The sequence below is a fragment of the Dipteris shenzhenensis genome, chromosome 11 (genome assembly GCF_047967505.1).
Source record: "Dipteris shenzhenensis isolate YYH24624 ecotype China chromosome 11, Dip_SZ_1.0, whole genome shotgun sequence".
NCBI lineage: Eukaryota > Viridiplantae > Streptophyta > Polypodiopsida > Gleicheniales > Dipteridaceae > Dipteris > Dipteris shenzhenensis.
The window spans coordinates 19,035,183-19,055,301 of record NC_141606.1 but is presented as its reverse complement, the minus strand read 5'-3'; the positions used below and the strand labels follow the sequence as shown (position 1 = coordinate 19,055,301).

General features: G+C 41.9%; 2 protein-coding genes across 2 annotated transcripts; one reads left to right on the top strand and one right to left on the bottom strand.

Moving 5' to 3' along the window:
* Positions 1 to 2,492: 2,492 nt before the first annotated feature.
* LOC147896721 (3-hydroxy-3-methylglutaryl coenzyme A reductase 1-like) lies at positions 2,493 to 4,840 on the bottom strand. Its single transcript, XM_087381139.1, has 4 exons — positions 3,644 to 4,840; positions 3,356 to 3,537; positions 2,851 to 3,197; positions 2,493 to 2,756 (listed from the first exon to the last, which is right to left on the bottom strand). The coding sequence occupies exons 1-4, from the start codon at positions 4,567 to 4,569 to the stop codon at positions 2,493 to 2,495; spliced, it is 1,719 nt and encodes a 572-aa protein (XP_087237265.1). The 5' UTR covers positions 4,570 to 4,840.
* Positions 4,841 to 13,652: 8,812 nt separating this feature from the next.
* LOC147896720 (3-hydroxy-3-methylglutaryl coenzyme A reductase 1-like) lies at positions 13,653 to 16,000 on the top strand. The gene is made up of 4 exons (XM_087381138.1): positions 13,653 to 14,849; positions 14,956 to 15,137; positions 15,296 to 15,642; positions 15,737 to 16,000. Exons 1-4 carry the CDS (start codon positions 13,924 to 13,926, stop codon positions 15,998 to 16,000), a joined length of 1,719 nt encoding a protein of 572 aa, XP_087237264.1. The 5' UTR covers positions 13,653 to 13,923.
* The last annotated feature ends 4,119 nt before the right edge of the window (positions 16,001 to 20,119 follow it).

Genomic DNA, 20,119 nt, shown 5'->3' with positions numbered 1-20,119 from the left:
GCACAAAACATTATGCGTCAGCATGCTTCTACCATAGGTGTAGGTGTCCAATGGGGATGCCTCAATTTTACGAGCAAAAACCTATGAGCAAGTTTATCCGAGTGTGTTTTTTAAGAGATTTAAAAATTTGTATTTCTTTAAGAAACTGGTTTTTACACTTTTATTTTCACTAGAACTAGATCCCTTTATCTTAAAGATATATAAACTAGTCACTCATTCATTTTTACATAACATAAATTTTCTTATTCATAGACATCCCTTTGTACCTCTATTATTACCTTAAAAAAGTGTTGAACAATAATTCATTTAAGAAACATCCCTCTCATAATCACTCTCAATGTAATAATATTATACATATATAATTACTTATTAAACACATCTATATCAATATGAAAAGAGCTTTTTAGTGTTTTTATAGCATATATAACAAGATATTTATGAATATGTTTCTAAAGAAGTTTAAATTACTATAAATAAGTATTAACTTGGGCTTATACATCACTCTCATAAAATACATGTAATATTTAATATTATATATGTAAGATTTTTCAAATATAACTCCATAGATATTCTCAAATGGGGTTTTTTGATCAATTTGAGTGGTTGAATGACCCTATTTGGACATTGGATGTGAAAGTTATGTCACTTTAAAAACTACAGTCCAAGGAAGTTTTCCAAGCAAAACTACCTTGAAAGACCTACTTCAAAGAGGTTTGGTTAGCGAAACTACTTTGATAGCTTGCTTCAATGAGGTTTATTGGAGAAACCCTTTCATACAAATAGGTTGAGAGAGAGTTTTCAATGTCACCCCCTATTAAGTACAAGTTGTAAGAAGTATCATAAGGGAATTTTCATAGAGAAGTCTACTCTATATATGGATTTCTTCAAAAACCATCCCATTATGTTACTCACCATTTCCAAAGATTCATGTAAAGATTTGTGTATAAAATTAGGCATTGCTATAATACTTTGCACATTTCTAAGTGAAACTATATTTGCTTCTGATCTTTTTTTGCCATACTTCTACATAGAAGGAAGGTTTTTTTTTCTTTCGCTTGGATGCTTGAAAGATTTCGCTAAGAAAATGACCATCCCTATCCAATGGTCATAAAACTGAGTAAGTTCCACATACTTACAAAGTTTCTCATGGGTTCCACATAGTTTTTTAGTGGGACATGCGTAATTTTGAAGCATAGTGCATAAATAAGTCAAGCTTGCTTGAAAGCTTACGAAGAAATTTGCAAAAGAAAGCATACTACAATACGATGCATTGTAGGCTAGAAGAAGTAAAAGAAGACAAGGTTTGGCACCTATAGAAAATCAACCACACAAAAGAAGAGCTTAAAAACAACCTTGCAACAAATGACGCTCATAGAGGTGGCAAACTAAGGAGTTAGCCAACAAAATCCTAGAAGAAACTCATGGAGGCCATTGAATTCTTTCGTGATTTATAATTAAGTGTCTGGATGCATACATTCAAATGAGTTCTAACCATCAGGTGGACAAGCCTTGCAATGTTGTTAAAGAAACAAAAGTTTGACAGCATGTCTCCTATATGCAGTCTTAGCAAGCCTCACAAGGCAGCATGTAAGTGATGTTCCAAACAATCGAACCACATGCTGGAGGCCATCATGTAGTGTAAACCTTCCATAAGTTCGACAATCTGAGCCTCCTTTTATGCTCAGTATCAATTCAGCTCCCTCCACATGTTCATCAGTGCCTGTTCTAAAACCCTTCTTGGCTGCCAATAAGAAACACATGCCACTTGTAGGCCGTGCACAATCTAAGGCCAAATTTCCTCTCCTTTGCCTTGCCCCAGCCAGGAAGCACCCTCCTAGGCATCTACAAAGGGTGCAGGTGTTTTTCTTCCTTCCCAACTATCATTCATGCTTTGTATGAAATTGAAATGCAAAGGGGAAAAAGAGACGCATGGAACTTTCACTCTAATAATTGACTGGAGAGGGAAGGCCAAGAGTTGCTGCAAAGAAGCTGCAATGTCTTCAACATGAGCCATTACAGTTATAACAATGTGTCAAATGATTACAAGCATGAGAGTACTTTCGTCTAAAGCTTGCTGACCACTTCCCTTGGTGCAAACATCAGGAATAAGTTCATAGAAAGAAAGGAGCAACTTCCATTTTAATGAAATGCTCACTAAATAATCTGGGCTACTCACACTGCTACGAATGATGCACAAGAGGGGGCGGGAGATAGAGAGGGGGGGGGAGATAGAGAGGGGGGGGGGGGAGAGAGATTTTACTCATAGCACACAATCATTAATCGTCTTATTTAACTTTGGAGTAGAAATTTTTATCTAATAAAAGCATACAGTACTGATTGAATATACAAATCACATCTGTGGAGGCATAGAGAGCCTCCTTTCAGGATCTGAAAAATCTTCCCACACAATCAAATCAAGATGGGAGTATTTTGCTTGCAGAAAGACTGCTGGCAAATCAGCCTGCCATGCATGGGCAAACCTTACCAATACATCATTTCCCTTTTTTTGTTGCATCATCAACTTCAGCCACCATACTTTTATTCGAGCGATTATATTTCATGTGGCTCTTTACAAGATGCCCTGCAGCTAGTGCAGACATAAGGGACAATTCTCCAGCAAGTGCTGCTCCAGCAACAAGTCTTGCCAAGCACTGAGCATTGGCTCCTGGAGAGGCCATCTTTGAACCCTGCACTCCAAGAATGTTCAGGCAGGCAGACTGCGATGCTAGCTGAGTACCACCACCAATCGTTCCAACCTGCAGAGAAGACAGCCATAAATAAATCCTCGTTTGTAGGTTTCTATGCATACTGGACCAGCCTTGAAGATACATGCAAACAAGAGACACTCACCTCTATCGATGGCATCGTTACAGAGACGTGTAAATCACGCCCACCATTTGTTGCTTCCATCATTGTTATACAATGAGAACTCTCAGCATTCTGGGCTGGATCTTGGCCTGTTGCAATGAATACAGCAGTAACAATATTGGCAGCATGTGCATTAAAACCCCCAAGAGCACCAGCCAAGGCAGAGCCTGCAAGGTTCTTCAGCATGTTGAGTTCCACAAGTGCGGGCACTGTCGTCTTCAAGACTTTCCTCACAACCTCCTCTTTGATAACTGCCTCACAGACGACAGACTTGCCACGTCCCTGAATCCAGTTGACCGCAGTGGCTTTCTTATCTGCACAAAAATTGCCTGCAGTACACAACACTTCAGAATAAGTACAACTCTCTTGGACAGAGAAAGAATGCCCATGTTTCAGAATAAGTACAACTCTCTTGGACAGAGAAAGAATGCCCATGTATATATTGCATCTGTGAGACCCATGGAGCCATTGGTTTGTTGGTGCATACCTGAAATGCTTACAATCTCCATGTCAGGGAAGTCGTGCTGAAGGTATTCAAGAACGTTCTGAACGCCCTTTGAGACCATATTCATTCCCATTGCATCTCCAGTAGAACAAGTAAATCGCAAATATAAATTTCGGCCTGCTAGAGCACATTGAATGCCTTGAAGCCTTGCAAATCTGCTAGATCTGTTTTACATGGTCCGATGTACTGTTGGTCATGCATGTGATTGCCACTGTTATGCTGCAAGATATCACTCATATTGAGATTATTCAAAATGCATAATTAAAATACCTGTTGAACACAACGGAGAGCATCTCAAGATTGTTTGGATCTTCAACATAAAATTTCAACTCGGCTGAACGCTGGGCTTTTACAAAGCGTACTACTGGAGCCCTTGTCATTCCATCTCTCAGGATGATGCTTGATGCACCCCCTGACAAATGAATGGCCTTGCATCCTCGGTTCGTGCTTGCAACAAGACAACCTTCAGTAGTAGCCATAGGGATCATGTGTTCAAAGCCATCAATCAAGAGTGGCCCTGCCACACCGACTGGAATTTGCACATACCCAATCACCATTTCACAGCACTGTCCTAGGACTGAAGCGTAATCAAATCCCTCCAACGGGAGAGATTCGAGGGACCTATTAGTCATCAGCTCTACTGCTCGTCTGCGTATGAAAGCAGCTCTTTTGCAGTCTCCAAGATCTGCTTCTAGGGAGTGAGAGGGCACTGCGCCGGTACTAACTGCATTCGCAATTTCTTCGTCGCTGTTGTCCTTCACGGCTTGGCCTTTCAACTGCACTGAAGGTCTGGCAAGTGTGACCGGAGTTGGCTTTGGCAGAACACAATTTCCCACCACGTCCTCCCTTTCGTCTTCAAAAGCCCAAGGCTCATCGCTGCTTTTACTTATGTAGTTTTGAACGTAGGCGATGCCAAAAAAGCCCAATAGATAGATACAAGACGCGATTTGTGCAACCACCGCGATCATCTCTTCAAAAGTGAGAAAATGTAGGGGCGTGGAAGCCTTTTTCTTCTCCCCCCACCTTCGTAGCAGATAGTAAGAAGCAGCGCAAAACAGCACAAGGAACACTTTATTGGTGAGACCAACAGGCAAGGGCAGGGCGTCTGAAGCAAGCAGTTTTGGGCTCTGGCTGCGTCTGCTCTGCGTGTGGCGGGAATTCTCGAGGTGAGAACAATCAATCCACTCTGAGCTCATTGTATGGTTTCAGGGAAGGGCTGACTGGTTGTGGGTGATGGGTGATGCGATTCCTGAATAGCAACTCGAGTGCACTGGAGGCAAGACGGGCAAAATGCAGATTGCAGAGGATGATGACCGAACAAGTGCATGCAGCAGCCGGCAAGCGTTAGGTGTTGCGAGTTATGGTGGCGTGTGGACAGGACGATGCGTCGAGCTCCTGACTGCCGTTTCAAATGTGCAGAGAGACCACGCCAGACCCGCTCCGACTCTCTAGGACAGTAAAAGAAATGCAAACTTTTATGCTCCCGTCGCCAACCACGCGACCTCTTCGTCCTCCGAGGTCGCTCCCGCAACGAATAGTATTACTTCGCGACAATCCAGGCAGTCACCAATCTCCTCCTCAAATATTCTGCGATCTGTCGCACGCTGTCTGTCCGCTCTGGATGCTCTCTCCGTGTCTGCACTCTCTCTCTCTCTCTCACTCGCAAAATCTTCTCCTCCCTCGCTCTTCAATCTATGCAGCCCTCCGTCCCTTTCTCTCCTAACAATGGCACTCAGATTCTCTCTCCACACACTTCTATCAACCCTGTTCTTCACTGTTTCTCTCCCCTAGAAAACCACCGTTTCTCTCCCCACAACAACCCAAGAAAAACCACCCGCTTCTTCTCCCTAGGAAAACCACGCGGATTAGCAGGACTACGCACAGAAAAACGTGCGCGGGGCACGCAAAAAAGGCCACGACGTGGGATGGCGCAGAGGACGCCGAAGGGGAGGGGATGGGGAGAGGGAGGAGAATGGAGTGTGAAGGGAGAGGAGAATGGGAGCAAAAGATGGCGGACCGGAAGCGAAGAAGAAGAGGTGGTGTGTGTGAGAGTGTTTGTGTTTGTGTTTTGAGTGTTTGTGGTGCTTGTTTATATAAGCCATACAAGGCGAAAAGAGAAAGAGTTCCCCATTTACAAGGTTTTCTCCTTTCATCTCACTTTTGCATGGGCGCCAAGCACCTTCCATAGACACTAAAACTTGTCACCTTTGCACATGGCTACCCCAAGCCATCCCTCACTGTGCCAATGGGCTTCCCATTGATCTCCTCTTGCCACATCAACATCAATCGACCTCCTCCTTCCCCCACCGACCGCCCTACACCAATCCTAGCCTTGAGTTTCTCCTGCCCATGCAAATCCCTCCCCCACAGACCCCCCTCCATTGATGCTAGCTTTGAGTTTCTCCCGTGCGGATCCCTCCCACCTTTTTTGTGCTTCTAATGCACTCCCTAGTCATTGTCTCATACATCTCCATCCCAACACATCGTTTTCTCCCTTCCACAACGTGCGTTGCCAATACTGCACTCCATGGTCACGATCATTACAACACTATTATATAAAAATGATGTGGAAAGTACTATATGAGACACTAGTGGTCGCAAAGACAAGTAGAGACTGGCATTCTAATGACCAATGTCCTCTCATGCTCATCAATTGTACTTTTGCCATCATTTATATTTATTGCAACAATGACTAAAATTGTATGTCATCTCAGTTTCTATTTGGTTGAGACAAGTAAAGACTGACATTCTAATGACCAATGTCCTCTCAATCTCTAGACCCCAACCCTCTAAGCACCCATCAATGCAAGAACTATCAAGCCCTCTTGGTTTCCTACCTAAGCCATTACTTATGTAGTTATGGCTAACATAAAATAGTAGATTAGCACAACAAGATATTATCATATTACACACCGATACTTCCTCTGGTGATAATACCATGTAAAATAGAGTCATGAGTCCATGCCAGCTGATCTCCTCTTTTGATAATCTCATACAAAGGTAGAGTCGTGAATCCACCACAACTTATGTTCTAGCCCACAATCTCATGTGCACTAGCTTTTGATAATCTCATGCAAAGGTAGAGTCATGAAACCACCACAGCTTATGTTCTAGCTCGAAATCTCATGTGCACTAGCTCCAAGCACTTGCCATGACTTGGAGAGGACTTACAATATGAAGACTTAGTGCCTTAGTACTTACTATTCTCATCACCTCCTGAAGAAGTTGAGATCCATCCATGCAACCAGCCCTATAGATGCTTTGGTAATGGAATATCTAGCATCCTTACAAACCAATCTTATTAAAGCTATCCAAATGGCCCAAAGAGCATGCGTTCTAACAGTTGCACATTTCTCTTCCTTGTTTTGCAAGGATTGACAATAAGAATATCCTTTCAATTAAGTCTCTCTCCCATTATCATGTAAATTTTCTTCCATAATCTCCTGGTAGGTGGACACAAAACAAAAAGGTGAAAGACATATTCTATTAGACTCTTGCATCTCTTGCTCCTTCCATTTGACTTACCTATCCTCAAGCTCCTAGAGTCTGTCCACAAAGCATTAGGCTAGATGAGCCATAAAGTACTAACATTTTCTTTGGAATTCTTTAAGCCATATATCTTCAAGCCAACTATTCCACGAGAATGCAAACATTAACCTAGACTCTCTCACATTAAGAGTTCTAATTAGCCCAGTGGCATCTTTTTTGGGTGTGGGGACATGGAGAAAGTAGTTGTTTCCTACCTAGCTAAATTATTTATAGAAAATGAGCTAGGATCCACACCCCTCTATATATCATTCCTTGACCATAGACTCAATTAGAAAATCTCCTCAGCCTATTGTTAACTCTAAACTCACTTCTGATGTTTGTCCATTGTTTCCAATTAAGCTCAACTTTCTTTCATAGTTCACCCCATGTCTACTCTCCTTTTTGAAAAGTTACCAAGCTTGAGGAACACTCTCATTACCAAACCGATGAACCTTGTGTGAAGATAGTGGGAGAGAGGGAAGGAGTCACACTTGCGGCTTTTTCACATGCACAATGGGGGAATACACAAAAGGTGGAGGCTAAAAACAGTTTTCCTCTTCTTAGTTGTGAAAGCTAAAAGAACTCTAGTACAAAGAAATAGAAGAACCCTATATGTGGGTCTCAAACCAAACTCAACTAACTAAGGTGGCATACTAACTGAGCCACAAACTAGAATAGATAAGGATAGCTGTCATCCAGCTATTATTCGTGGGCGGTGTACCAACCGCATCTCTAGCTAACAAGTCGGTGACATAAATGCACAACAGTCACCCTGGCATATCGCGAGTGGAGCTCGATATCTCAACACTCCCCCTCGAGCTCAATCCCAATTCCTGCACACCAAGCAGGTCTCTGAACTTGCGCAGCTTCTCTGCGCCCAATGCCTTCGTGAAGATGTCAGCTACCTGATCCTCTGTGCTAACATAAACTAGATCAATAAGACCTAGTAACACTTTCTCCTGCACATAGTGATAATGCACCTCAATGTGCTTTGTTCTAGCATGAAAGACTGGGTTCTTTGCCAAGTGTATACTGCTCATGTTGTCACAATAAATGACAACTAGCCCATCTGTAGAGTAGCTTATGCATATCATAGAGTAGCTTATGATGCATATCATAGAGTAGCTTATGATGCATAGAGTAGCTTATGATGCTCATGTTGTCACAATAAATGACAACTGATGCATATCATAGAGTAGCTTATGCAACCAAGCTACCTCACATGTAGCCATTGCTGCACCCCTGTACTCAGCCTCTGTGCTCGACAAGGCAACTGTAGGCTATTTCTTGCTGCTCCAAGTGACTGCAGCACTCCCAAAAGAGAACACATATCCACTGGTAGATCGTCTATCAGAAATACTACCAGCCCAATCAGCATCAGTGTATCCATGTAACTGTATCTGAACCCCAGTCTCATAAAATAGTCCATACTGCAATGTGGACTTCACATACCTGAGTATGCGTCTAGCCGCATCCAAATAAGGTTTCCTTGGAGCCTGCATAAACTGACTTACCAATCCAACAGCATAGCTTAGATCTGGCCTAGTAATGGTCATATAAATCAAACTTCCTACTATGCGTCTGTACATAGTAGGGTCTTCCAAAAGCTCACCTGCATCTACGCTCAGCTTCACATTCTACTCCAAAGGAACTGAAATAGGCTTATAGCCTGTCATCCCATATTTGGATAGCATGTCCAGTCCATACTGCCTCTGCAAGAGCTGTATCCCACTTGGTGATCTAATCACCTCAATGCCCAAGAAATAATGCAGCTCTCCCAAATCCTTCATCTCAAACTTCTGCTTCAATAGCATTTTCACATGAAGGATGTCTTCAACACTATCACCTGTGATGATCAAATCATCAACATAAATGACAAGCAGCATAATACCCTTCTCTGTTTTTCTCACATAGAGTGAGAAATCTGCCTTGGAAATATGAAAACCAATAGTGACAAGATACTGTCCTATCTTATAATACCCTTCTCTATTTTTCTCACATAGAGTGAGAAATCTGCCTTAGAAATCTGAAAACCAATAGTGACAAGATGCTCTAGGTGCTTGCTTCAAGCCATACAAGGCTTTCTTCAACCTGCAAACAAACTCAGGATGAATAGCATGAACATAACCTACTGGCTGCTCCATAAAGACCTCTTCTTGCATATCACCATGCAAGAAGGCATTCTTTACATCCATCTGATGTAAAGACCATCCCTTTGATGCGGCCATAGCAATGGCTGCTCTTACGGTTGCCATCCTTGCAACCGGGCTGAAAGTTTCTTCATAATCAATGCCATATGTCTGTGCATACCCCTTGACAACTAATCTTGCCTTGTATCTATTCACAGAACCATCTGCATTGTGCTTGATCTTATAAACCCACTTACAATTGCATTCTTGTCTTTAGGCAAAGGCACCAATTCCCATGTAACATTTGCATCCAAGGCATCCATTTCTTCATCCATGGCTTTCTCCCATTTTTCATTTCCCATGGCTTGCTCAAAAGAAGTGGGTTCTGGTTCCTGTATCACTTTGACCATATAGGCATAGTGAATGGCTGTAAATCCATCATATTTCAGCCTATCCACAGAACACCTAACCCTGGTAGACCTGCGCAAAATAGGCTCACTTCCAGGTGCTCTCAAAACATCCCTGGTCTTCCTTACTCCAGGTGTAACAACAAAAGAAATACCCAACTCATCATCAATGCTCTGCTCTGAGCCACTGGATTCACCATCCACATAAGAGTGACCTGCATTCACATCAAACATGGGCTGATCTACCTTCTCTTTTCCTTTTTGTGATACCTGCGTACCACTATCTGCATTGCTTTGAGGAGATTCTCCTGATCTCAATCTACCTGTCCATGGCGAAGTATGCGAACCACTGCTAGAGGACACTGTAGGTCCACTGATATTTTGTGATTGCTGCTGTGAATTTTGTGCAGTATTACCATTTTGTGCATCTACATCAATCATCACATTTACTGGTTTATACCAGCTGCTCATCTCATCAAAAACATCTCTGCTCACTGTGAACTTACGTGTAGAAGGGTTATAGCATCTATACCCTTTCTGCTGCAGAGAATAACCAATAAAGACGCACTTCTCAGCCTTTGGATCCAACTTGGACCTCAACTTATCTGGCACATGAACATAGGCAATGCAACCAAAAATTTTCAAATGAGAAATGTCTGGTTTCCTACCAGTATACATCTCCTCTGGCATCATGCCATGTATTGCTGCAGTGGGAGTCATGTTCATTATATAAATTGCTGTAGCAACTGCTTCAGCCCAATAATAATCTGGTAGATCTTTTTCATTTAGCATGGCCCGAGATACCTCTCCACTATGCCCGTTTTTCCTTTCTGCAATTCCATTTTGCTGTGGGGTATGACTGCATGAATATTGCTGCTTTATGCCATGCTCCTGCAGGAACCTTGCAAACTCATTTGAGAGGTACTCTCCCCCTCCATCTGACCTTAGGCATTTTATTTGCAGGCCTGTTTCTTTTTCAACCATAGCTTTAAAAGCTTTGAAGTGCCCAAACACTTCACTTTTCTTTTTCATAAAATACACCCAAAGTTTTCTACTGAAGTCATCAATAAATGTGACAAAATAGTGACAGCCTCCAATAGATGCAGCTTTAGTAGTCCACACATCAGAGTGGATTAATTCCAATGGCTTTTTACTCTCTTGAACATGCCTAGGAAAAGGTTTCCTTGCCTGTTTCCCAATGACAGGCTTCACAAACCTTGTGCATTTCTGCAACCTTGAATTTAGGCAATCCTGCAACAATATTTTGGGCTTGCATTGATTTAAGTCGCTATATATTAACATGACCAATGCGTTTGTGCCAAATATCAATATCTGCAACTACACTGGTCCCATGTGCAAACATTGCTGCACTCAATTCAGGCATGTCCGCATCCAACGTAAACATCCTGCCCTTCTTCTTTCCTTTTGCTATCAAGCGACCGTTATTTTTCATATCCTCAACAAAGCATCCATGAGGATTAAATCTAACCTACAAGCCCTGCTCAACCATTTGACCAACAGAAACCAGGTTCTTGGTGATGTTCAGGACATGAAATACATTGGACAGGTATTTCTTTTTCCTATCCTGCATAGACAAAGGAATTTTACCAATCTGCACAATAGGATGTGCAGTATCATCACCAGTCTCAACAAATCCTGGCTTTTCCATTTTCCTTGCATCTTGCATCCATTCTGCATGACCTGTCATGTGGTTTGACGCACCTGAGTCAACATACCACACATCATTTCGTTCTTCTGCACTTGTCACAGAATTGGTCATATGCTACACCATAAATAGATGCTCATTTCTGTCATCACCCTACCTACTAGAAGATGCATAATTGCCTTGCTGCAATTTTCCATTCATAATGTCATTCTGCTTTTTATAGCAGTCCTTAGCCATATGACCCATTTTGCCACAATAGTAGCATTCAACATTGCTATTTGGATTTTGGCCTCTCTGCCATCCACCACGGCCTCTTTGGCTCCCCTTGCCTCTAGAGTTACCACGTCCTCCTACATAGGACTAGTTTTCTTGAGTTTGCTGCATATTCTGATTTCTACCACGACCTGCAGATCGGCTTCCTCTACCTCTGCCTCTACTTTGCCAGCATTTGAGTAGAAGACAGTTTCTTTTGAAGTTCCTGCTGAAGAAGATGCACCCCCATTTCTCTGCTCTTCAGAAATTAGAAGAGCAAACAACTCTTCAAAATCAAGAAATTTTTCACGGACGGCAATGGATGTCCGGAACTGTGCATAATCCTTTCCTAGACCATTCAAGGTCACAGAAACTAGATCATCATCTTCCACTGGCGACCCAATGGAAGCAAGTGCATTTGCAATTTTCTTCACTTTCATGTGGTAGTCATTTATGCTCAAATTTTCTCTCTACACATTGTGCAACTCCTGTTTGAGCTGCATTTTCCTGGCTTGCGTATTTGTGCTGTACATTTTTACCAAAGTATCCCATGCCTCCTTTGGCGTACTTGCATCCTGAATATGCACAATCATGGAGTCCGAAATACTGATAGACAGCTAGTACATAACTTTCCTGGCTCTCTCATGCCATCCTTTAAATGCCTGCATTTCCTGTTGACTGGGAACATTAGGAAGAACAGGTTCTTCTTCATTTCCTGTAATGAACTCCCAATAGCCTTTTCCCATTAAGAAGGTCCCTGTGCATTTTGCTACTTTGTAATGTTGACGGTTGGTAATTGATGGCATCATTTTTAGCAGCTGATGGGAAGAGGAATAAAGAATGGTCGGTGTAGTTTTGTATTTTTACAATTGTGCAAATGCACTTGAGGAACATAGATTGATGAGGTGTTGAATGTGAATAGTCAAGGGGGGAGGGTACTAAGAGAAGGTCTCTGTGCATTTTGCTACTCAATGTTTTTCTCCTTTGTAAAGTTGATGTTGGCAATGGATGACAACATTTTTTGGCATGTGATGGGAAGAAGTTGGTGGGCTTTTGTATTTGTACGAAGTCAGAAATGTGCACATGCACATGAGGTACTGAGGTGTTGTGCCTAATTGTCATGAGAGGACATTGGTCATTAGAATGCCAGTCTCTACTTGTCTTTGCGACCACTAGTGTCTCATATAGTACTTTCCACATCATTTTTATATAATAGTGTTGTAATGATCGTGACCATGGAGTGCAGTATTGGCAACGCACGTTGTGGAAGGGAGAAAACGATGTGTTGGGATGGAGATGTATGAGACAATGACTAGGGAGTGCATTAGAAGCACAAAAAAGGTGGGAGGGATCCGCACGGGAGAAACTCAAAGCTAGCATCAATGGAGGGGGGTCTGTGGGGGAGGGATTTGCATGGGCAGGAGAAACTCAAGGCTAGGATTGGTGTAGGGCGGTCGGTGGGGGAAGGAGGAGGTCGATTGATGTTGATGTGGCAAGAGGAGATCAATGGGAAGCCCATTGGCACAGTGAGGGATGGCTTGGGGTAGCCATGTGCAAAGGTGACAAGTTTTAGTGTCTATGGAAGGTGCTTGGCGCCCATGCAAAAGTGAGATGAAAGGAGAAAACCTTGTAAATGGGGAACTCTTTCTCTTTTCGCCTTGTATGGCTTATATAAACAAGCACCACAAACACTCAAAACACAAACACAAACACTCTCACACACACCACCTCTTCTTCTTCGCTTCCGGTCCGCCATCTTTTGCTCCCATTCTCCTCTCCCTTCACACTCCATTCTCCTCCCTCTCCCCATCCCCTCCCCTTCGGCGTCCTCTGCGCCATCCCACGTCGTGGCCTTTTTTGCGTGCCCCGCGCACGTTTTTCTGTGCGTAGTCCTGCTAATCCGCGTGGTTTTCCTAGGGAGAAGAAGCGGGTGGTTTTTCTTGGGTTGTTGTGGGGAGAGAAACGGTGGTTTTCTAGGGGAGAGAAACAGTGAAGAACAGGGTTGATAGAAGTGTGTGGAGAGAGAATCTGAGTGCCATTGTTAGGAGAGAAAGGGACGGAGGGCTGCATAGATTGAAGAGCGAGGGAGGAGAAGATTTTGCGAGTGAGAGAGAGAGAGAGAGTGCAGACACGGAGAGAGCATCCAGAGCGGACAGACAGCGTGCGACAGATCGCAGAATATTTGAGGAGGAGATTGGTGACTGCCTGGATTGTCGCGAAGTAATACTATTCGTTGCGGGAGCGACCTCGGAGGACGAAGAGGTCGCGTGGTTGGCGACGGGAGCATAAAAGTTTGCATTTCTTTTACTGTCCTAGAGAGTCGGAGCGGGTCTGGCGTGGTCTCTCTGCACATTTGAAACGGCAGTCAGGAGCTCGACGCATCGTCCTGTCCACACGCCACCATAACTCGCAACACCTAACGCTTGCCGGCTGCTGCATGCACTTGTTCGGTCATCATCCTCTGCAATCTGCATTTTGCCCGTCTTGCCTCCAGTGCACTCGAGTTGCTATTCAGGAATCGCATCACCCATCACCCACAACCAGTCAGCCCTTCCCTGAAACCATACAATGAGCTCAGAGTGGATTGATTGTTCTCACCTCGAGAATTCCCGCCACACGCAGAGCAGACGCAGCCAGAGCCCAAAACTGCTTGCTTCAGACGCCCTGCCCTTGCCTGTTGGTCTCACCAATAAAGTGTTCCTTGTGCTGTTTTGCGCTGCTTCTTACTATCTGCTACGAAGGTGGGGGGAGAAGAAAAAGGCTTCCACGCCCCTACATTTTCTCACTTTTGAAGAGATGATCGCGGTGGTTGCACAAATCGCGTCTTGTATCTATCTATTGGGCTTTTTTGGCATCGCCTACGTTCAAAACTACATAAGTAAAAGCAGCGATGAGCCTTGGGCTTTTGAAGACGAAAGGGAGGACGTGGTGGGAAATTGTGTTCTGCCAAAGCCAACTCCGGTCACACTTGCCAGACCTTCAGTGCAGTTGAAAGGCCAAGCCGTGAAGGACAACAGCGACGAAGAAATTGCGAATGCAGTTAGTACCGGCGCAGTGCCCTCTCACTCCCTAGAAGCAGATCTTGGAGACTGCAAAAGAGCTGCTTTCATACGCAGACGAGCAGTAGAGCTGATGACTAATAGGTCCCTCGAATCTCTCCCGTTGGAGGGATTTGATTACGCTTCAGTCCTAGGACAGTGCTGTGAAATGGTGATTGGGTATGTGCAAATTCCAGTCGGTGTGGCAGGGCCACTCTTGATTGATGGCTTTGAACACATGATCCCTATGGCTACTACTGAAGGTTGTCTTGTTGCAAGCACGAACCGAGGATGCAAGGCCATTCATTTGTCAGGGGGTGCATCAAGCATCATCCTGAGAGATGGAATGACAAGGGCTCCAGTAGTACGCTTTGTAAAAGCCCAGCGTTCAGCCGAGTTGAAATTTTATGTTGAAGATCCAAACAATCTTGAGATGCTCTCCGTTGTGTTCAACAGGTATTTTAATTATGCATTTTGAATAATCTCAATATGAGTGATATCTTGCAGCATAACAGTGGCAATCACATGCATGACCAACAGTACATCGGACCATGTAAAACAGATCTAGCAGATTTGCAAGGCTTCAAGGCATTCAATGTGCTCTAGCAGGCCGAAATTTATATTTGCGATTTACTTGTTCTACTGGAGATGCAATGGGAATGAATATGGTCTCAAAGGGCGTTCAGAACGTTCTTGAATACCTTCAGCACGACTTCCCTGACATGGAGATTGTAAGCATTTCAGGTATGCACCAACAAACCAATGGCTCCATGGGTCTCACAGATGCAATATATACATGGGCATTCTTTCTCTGTCCAAGAGAGTTGTACTTATTCTGAAACATGGGCATTCTTTCTCTGTCCAAGAGAGTTGTACTTATTCTGAAGTGTTGTGTACTGCAGGCAATTTTTGTGCAGATAAGAAAGCCACTGCGGTCAACTGGATTCAGGGACGTGGCAAGTCTGTCGTCTGTGAGGCAGTTATCAAAGAGGAGGTTGTGAGGAAAGTCTTGAAGACGACAGTGCCCGCACTTGTGGAACTCAACATGCTGAAGAACCTTGCAGGCTCTGCCTTGGCTGGTGCTCTTGGGGGTTTTAATGCACATGCTGCCAATATTGTTACTGCTGTATTCATTGCAACAGGCCAAGATCCAGCCCAGAATGCTGAGAGTTCTCATTGTATAACAATGATGGAAGCAACAAATGGTGGGCGTGATTTACACGTCTCTGTAACGATGCCATCGATAGAGGTGAGTGTCTCTTGTTTGCATGTATCTTCAAGGCTGGTCCAGTATGCATAGAAACCTACAAACGAGGATTTATTTATGGCTGTCTTCTCTGCAGGTTGGAACGATTGGTGGTGGTACTCAGCTAGCATCGCAGTCTGCCTGCCTGAACATTCTTGGAGTGCAGGGTTCAAAGATGGCCTCTCCAGGAGCCAATGCTCAGTGCTTGGCAAGACTTGTTGCTGGAGCAGCACTTGCTGGAGAATTGTCCCTTATGTCTGCACTAGCTGCAGGGCATCTTGTAAAGAGCCACATGAAATATAATCGCTCGAATAAAAGTATGGTGGCTGAAGTTGATGATGCAACAAAAAAAGGGAAATGATGTATTGGTAAGGTTTGCCCATGCATGGCAGGCTGATTTGCCAGCAGTCTTTCTGCAAGCAAAATACTCCCATCTTGATTTGATTGTGTGGGAAGATTTTTCAGATCCTGAAAGGAGGCTCTCTATGCCTCCACAGATGTGATTTGTATATTCAATCAGTACTGTATGCTTTTATTAGATAAAAATTTCTACTCCAAAGTTAAATAAGACGATTAATGATTGTGTGCTATGAGTAAAATCTCTCTCCCCCCCCCCCCTCTCTATCTCCCCCCCCCTCTCTATCTCCCGCCCCCTCTTGTGCATCATTCGTAGCAGTGTGAGTAGCCCAGATTATTTAGTGAGCATTTCATTAAAATGGAAGTTGCTCCTTTCTTTCTATGAACTTATTCCTGATGTTTGCACCAAGGGAAGTGGTCAGCAAGCTTTAGACGAAAGTACTCTCATGCTTGTAATCATTTGACACATTGTTATAACTGTAATGGCTCATGTTGAAGACATTGCAGCTTCTTTGCAGCAACTCTTGGCCTTCCCTCTCCAGTCAATTATTAGAGTGAAAGTTCCATGCGTCTCTTTTTCCCCTTTGCATTTCAATTTCATACAAAGCATGAATGATAGTTGGGAAGGAAGAAAAACACCTGCACCCTTTGTAGATGCCTAGGAGGGTGCTTCCTGGCTGGGGCAAGGCAAAGGAGAGGAAATTTGGCCTTAGATTGTGCACGGCCTACAAGTGGCATGTGTTTCTTATTGGCAGCCAAGAAGGGTTTTAGAACAGGCACTGATGAACATGTGGAGGGAGCTGAATTGATACTGAGCATAAAAGGAGGCTCAGATTGTCGAACTTATGGAAGGTTTACACTACATGATGGCCTCCAGCATGTGGTTCGATTGTTTGGAACATCACTTACATGCTGCCTTGTGAGGCTTGCTAAGACTGCATATAGGAGACATGCTGTCAAACTTTTGTTTCTTTAACAACATTGCAAGGCTTGTCCACCTGATGGTTAGAACTCATTTGAATGTATGCATCCAGACACTTAATTATAAATCACGAAAGAATTCAATGGCCTCCATGAGTTTCTTCTAGGATTTTGTTGGCTAACTCCTTAGTTTGCCACCTCTATGAGCGTCATTTGTTGCAAGGTTGTTTTTAAGCTCTTCTTTTGTGTGGTTGATTTTCTATAGGTGCCAAACCTTGTCTTCTTTTACTTCTTCTAGCCTACAATGCATCGTATTGTAGTATGCTTTCTTTTGCAAATTTCTTCGTAAGCTTTCAAGCAGGCTTGGCTTATTTATGCACTATGCTTCAAAATTACGCATGTCCCACCAAAAAACTATGTGGAACCCATGAGAAACTTTGTAAGTATGTGGAACTTACTCAGTTTTATGACCATTGGATAGGGATGGTCATTTTCCTAGCGAAATCTTTCAAGCGTCCAAGCGAAGGAAAAAAAAACCTTCCTTCTATGTAGAAGTATGGCAAAAAAAGATCAGAAGCAAATATAGTTTCACTTAGAAATGTGCAAAGTATTATAGCAATGCCTAATTTTATACATAAATCTTTACATGAATCTTTGGAAATGGTGAGTAACATAATGGGATGGTTTTTGAAGAAATCCATATATAGAGTAGACTTCTCTATGAAAATTCCCTTATGATACTTCTTACAACTTGTACTTAATAGGGGGTGACATTGAAAACTCTCTCTCAACCTATTTGTATGAAAGGGTTTCTCCAATAAACCTCATTGAAGCAAGCTATCAAAGTAGTTTCGCTAACCAAACCTCTTTGAAGTAGGTCTTTCAAGGTAGTTTTGCTTGGAAAACTTCCTTGGACTGTAGTTTTTAAAGTGACATAACTTTCACATCCAATGTCCAAATAGGGTCATTCAACCACTCAAATTGATCAAAAAACCCCATTTGAGAATATCTATGGAGTTATATTTGAAAAATCTTACATATATAATATTAAATATTACATGTATTTTATGAGAGTGATGTATAAGCCCAAGTTAATACTTATTTATAGTAATTTAAACTTCTTTAGAAACATATTCATAAATATCTTGTTATATATGCTATAAAAACACTAAAAAGCTCTTTTCATATTGATATAGATGTGTTTAATAAGTAATTATATATGTATAATATTATTACATTGAGAGTGATTATGAGAGGGATGTTTCTTAAATGAATTATTATTCAACACTTTTTTAAGGTAATAATAGAGGTACAAAGGGATGTCTATGAATAAGAAAATTTATGTTATGTAAAAATGAATGAGTGACTAGTTTATATATTTTTAAGTTAAAGGGATGTAGTTCTAGTGAAAATAAAAGTGTAAAAACTAGTTTCTTAAAGAAATACAAATTTTCAAATCTCTTAAAAAACACACTTGGATAAACTTGCTCATAGGTTTTTGCTCGTAAAATTGAGGCATCCCCATTGGACACCTACACCTATGGTAGAAGCATGCTGACGCACAATGTTTTGTGCACTTATGCACCATGCATGGTTGAAAATGAGAAAATATGCATGCCCTACCATACAAATGATATTTGATTCTAATGAAAGTTTGTGAGCATATAGTCATTAATCATTCTCAAAGGTTTCTTTAAGGTTTCATAAAAGGTGGATGATATAAGCATACCAATGCACAATTTCTTGACATTTGTCTACTATGCATGGTCAAAAATGAGAAAATGTGGGATGTTCTTCTTAGAGTGTTTCTTGTGCAACGGAATCAATGTTTTATGGCAGAGTGTTTCTTGTGCAATGCAATCCCTCTATATGTCCACTTTGGGATGATAGGGATGATCTAGAGGTGAAGGAAACATGGCACAAGGAAAATATATCTGAAGATAGATGAGTGTTTCACTAGAGTTAAAGGCAAACACATTCAGTCTCTATACTCGTGAGGGAATGGAAAAATGGCTTGAAAGATATGAATAGGCAAAAAGAAAATGAAATAAGATTTAAGAAGGACCAATAGAGGGGTCGGGTATATCTTTATTGCCAAGCAAAACTCTAAGAAAATTACATACATCTCCAAGATGTAATTTCAGAGGCTTGTCAAAGGGGAAAGATTTGAGTTGTGGGAATCAAGAAACAACCAATGCCCTATGATCTTCAAATAAGTAGCAGTCTCCTCCTTTTATGGTTCTCAAGATGATAACTTGAAAATAATGCTGAGTTTGGGATGGTCACTTTGTAAAAATCCATGCCAATACACGTAAGCAAGCACACAGTTAAAAAACCCCTATCTAAACTTTATATTTTTTGTATAATTCTATATAAAATATATTTTTTGTGTAATTTTTATATATATACAGAATTATATAAATTTTTCATATTACACATGTTGTAATTTTTATGTAAATTTATTTCTCCGTACATAATTTTACTAGATAAGTATTTTTCTAACCCCCTTCTATCCATAAATGTCCCGTAAGTCTCCTAAATGAAAAATACATGTCCACTAGTGAACCTACTATGTTACATGTGTTGTACACTCATTGTATAGATTTACTACCCTGAGGCATTAACCATTTGAAATACTAAATTTCTTTTTTGTTTTCATGCTTAGCAAAGTTTGTTCAATGTGTCATGGTTACATGGGCAATGTGTTATGATGGTGTCAATGTGTTATTATACGATCATGCAAAAGATTCATCTAATGATTCACATAACTGGCTACTACAAATTTGTTATGCTATACTCATCTTCTAAGATGTCATGCATCATGGATTATTTTATGGTTTAATTCTAGATTCTCATATGCTAAATGCTTTACACACAATGGCCATGTATACAATATGAAAACTCACAATGCATCATATCAAAGTGAGGCATGGACAAGTTTGCAAGTTTGCAAAAGGACTCCTCTTAGAATGATTATCAACACTATGTTCTATGCTTATAATGATGCCCATTATTTGTTGTTTAAAGGATTGAATGGTAATAATACCTACAATGTCATGAGAAGCATAAGTAGGGACACCTACAAGCTCAAGAAAAAGTGCAATAATAAAAAGACATTTACACACACAATCAACATGAACTTTTTTGTTCAAACTAGCTTGGGAGGTATTACAGCATTGTGATGCCCTTCCTTTCCAATTCA

Coding starts and splice junctions, on each gene's coding strand:
- LOC147896720 (XM_087381138.1), top strand. CDS start 13,924: ATGAGCTCAGAGTGGATTGATTGTTCTCACCTCGAGAATTCCCGCCAC. Junction 15,138..15,295: donor GGAGATTGTAAGCATTTCAG/GTATGCACCAAC, acceptor TGTGTACTGCAG/GCAATTTTTGTGCAGATAAG. Junction 15,643..15,736: donor TAACGATGCCATCGATAGAG/GTGAGTGTCTCT, acceptor TCTTCTCTGCAG/GTTGGAACGATTGGTGGTGG.
- LOC147896721 (XM_087381139.1), bottom strand. CDS start 4,569: ATGAGCTCAGAGTGGATTGATTGTTCTCACCTCGAGAATTCCCGCCAC. Junction 3,538..3,643: donor CTCTCCGTTGTGTTCAACAG/GTATTTTAATTA, acceptor CATGTAAAACAG/ATCTAGCAGATTTGCAAGGC. Junction 3,198..3,355: donor GGAGATTGTAAGCATTTCAG/GTATGCACCAAC, acceptor TGTGTACTGCAG/GCAATTTTTGTGCAGATAAG.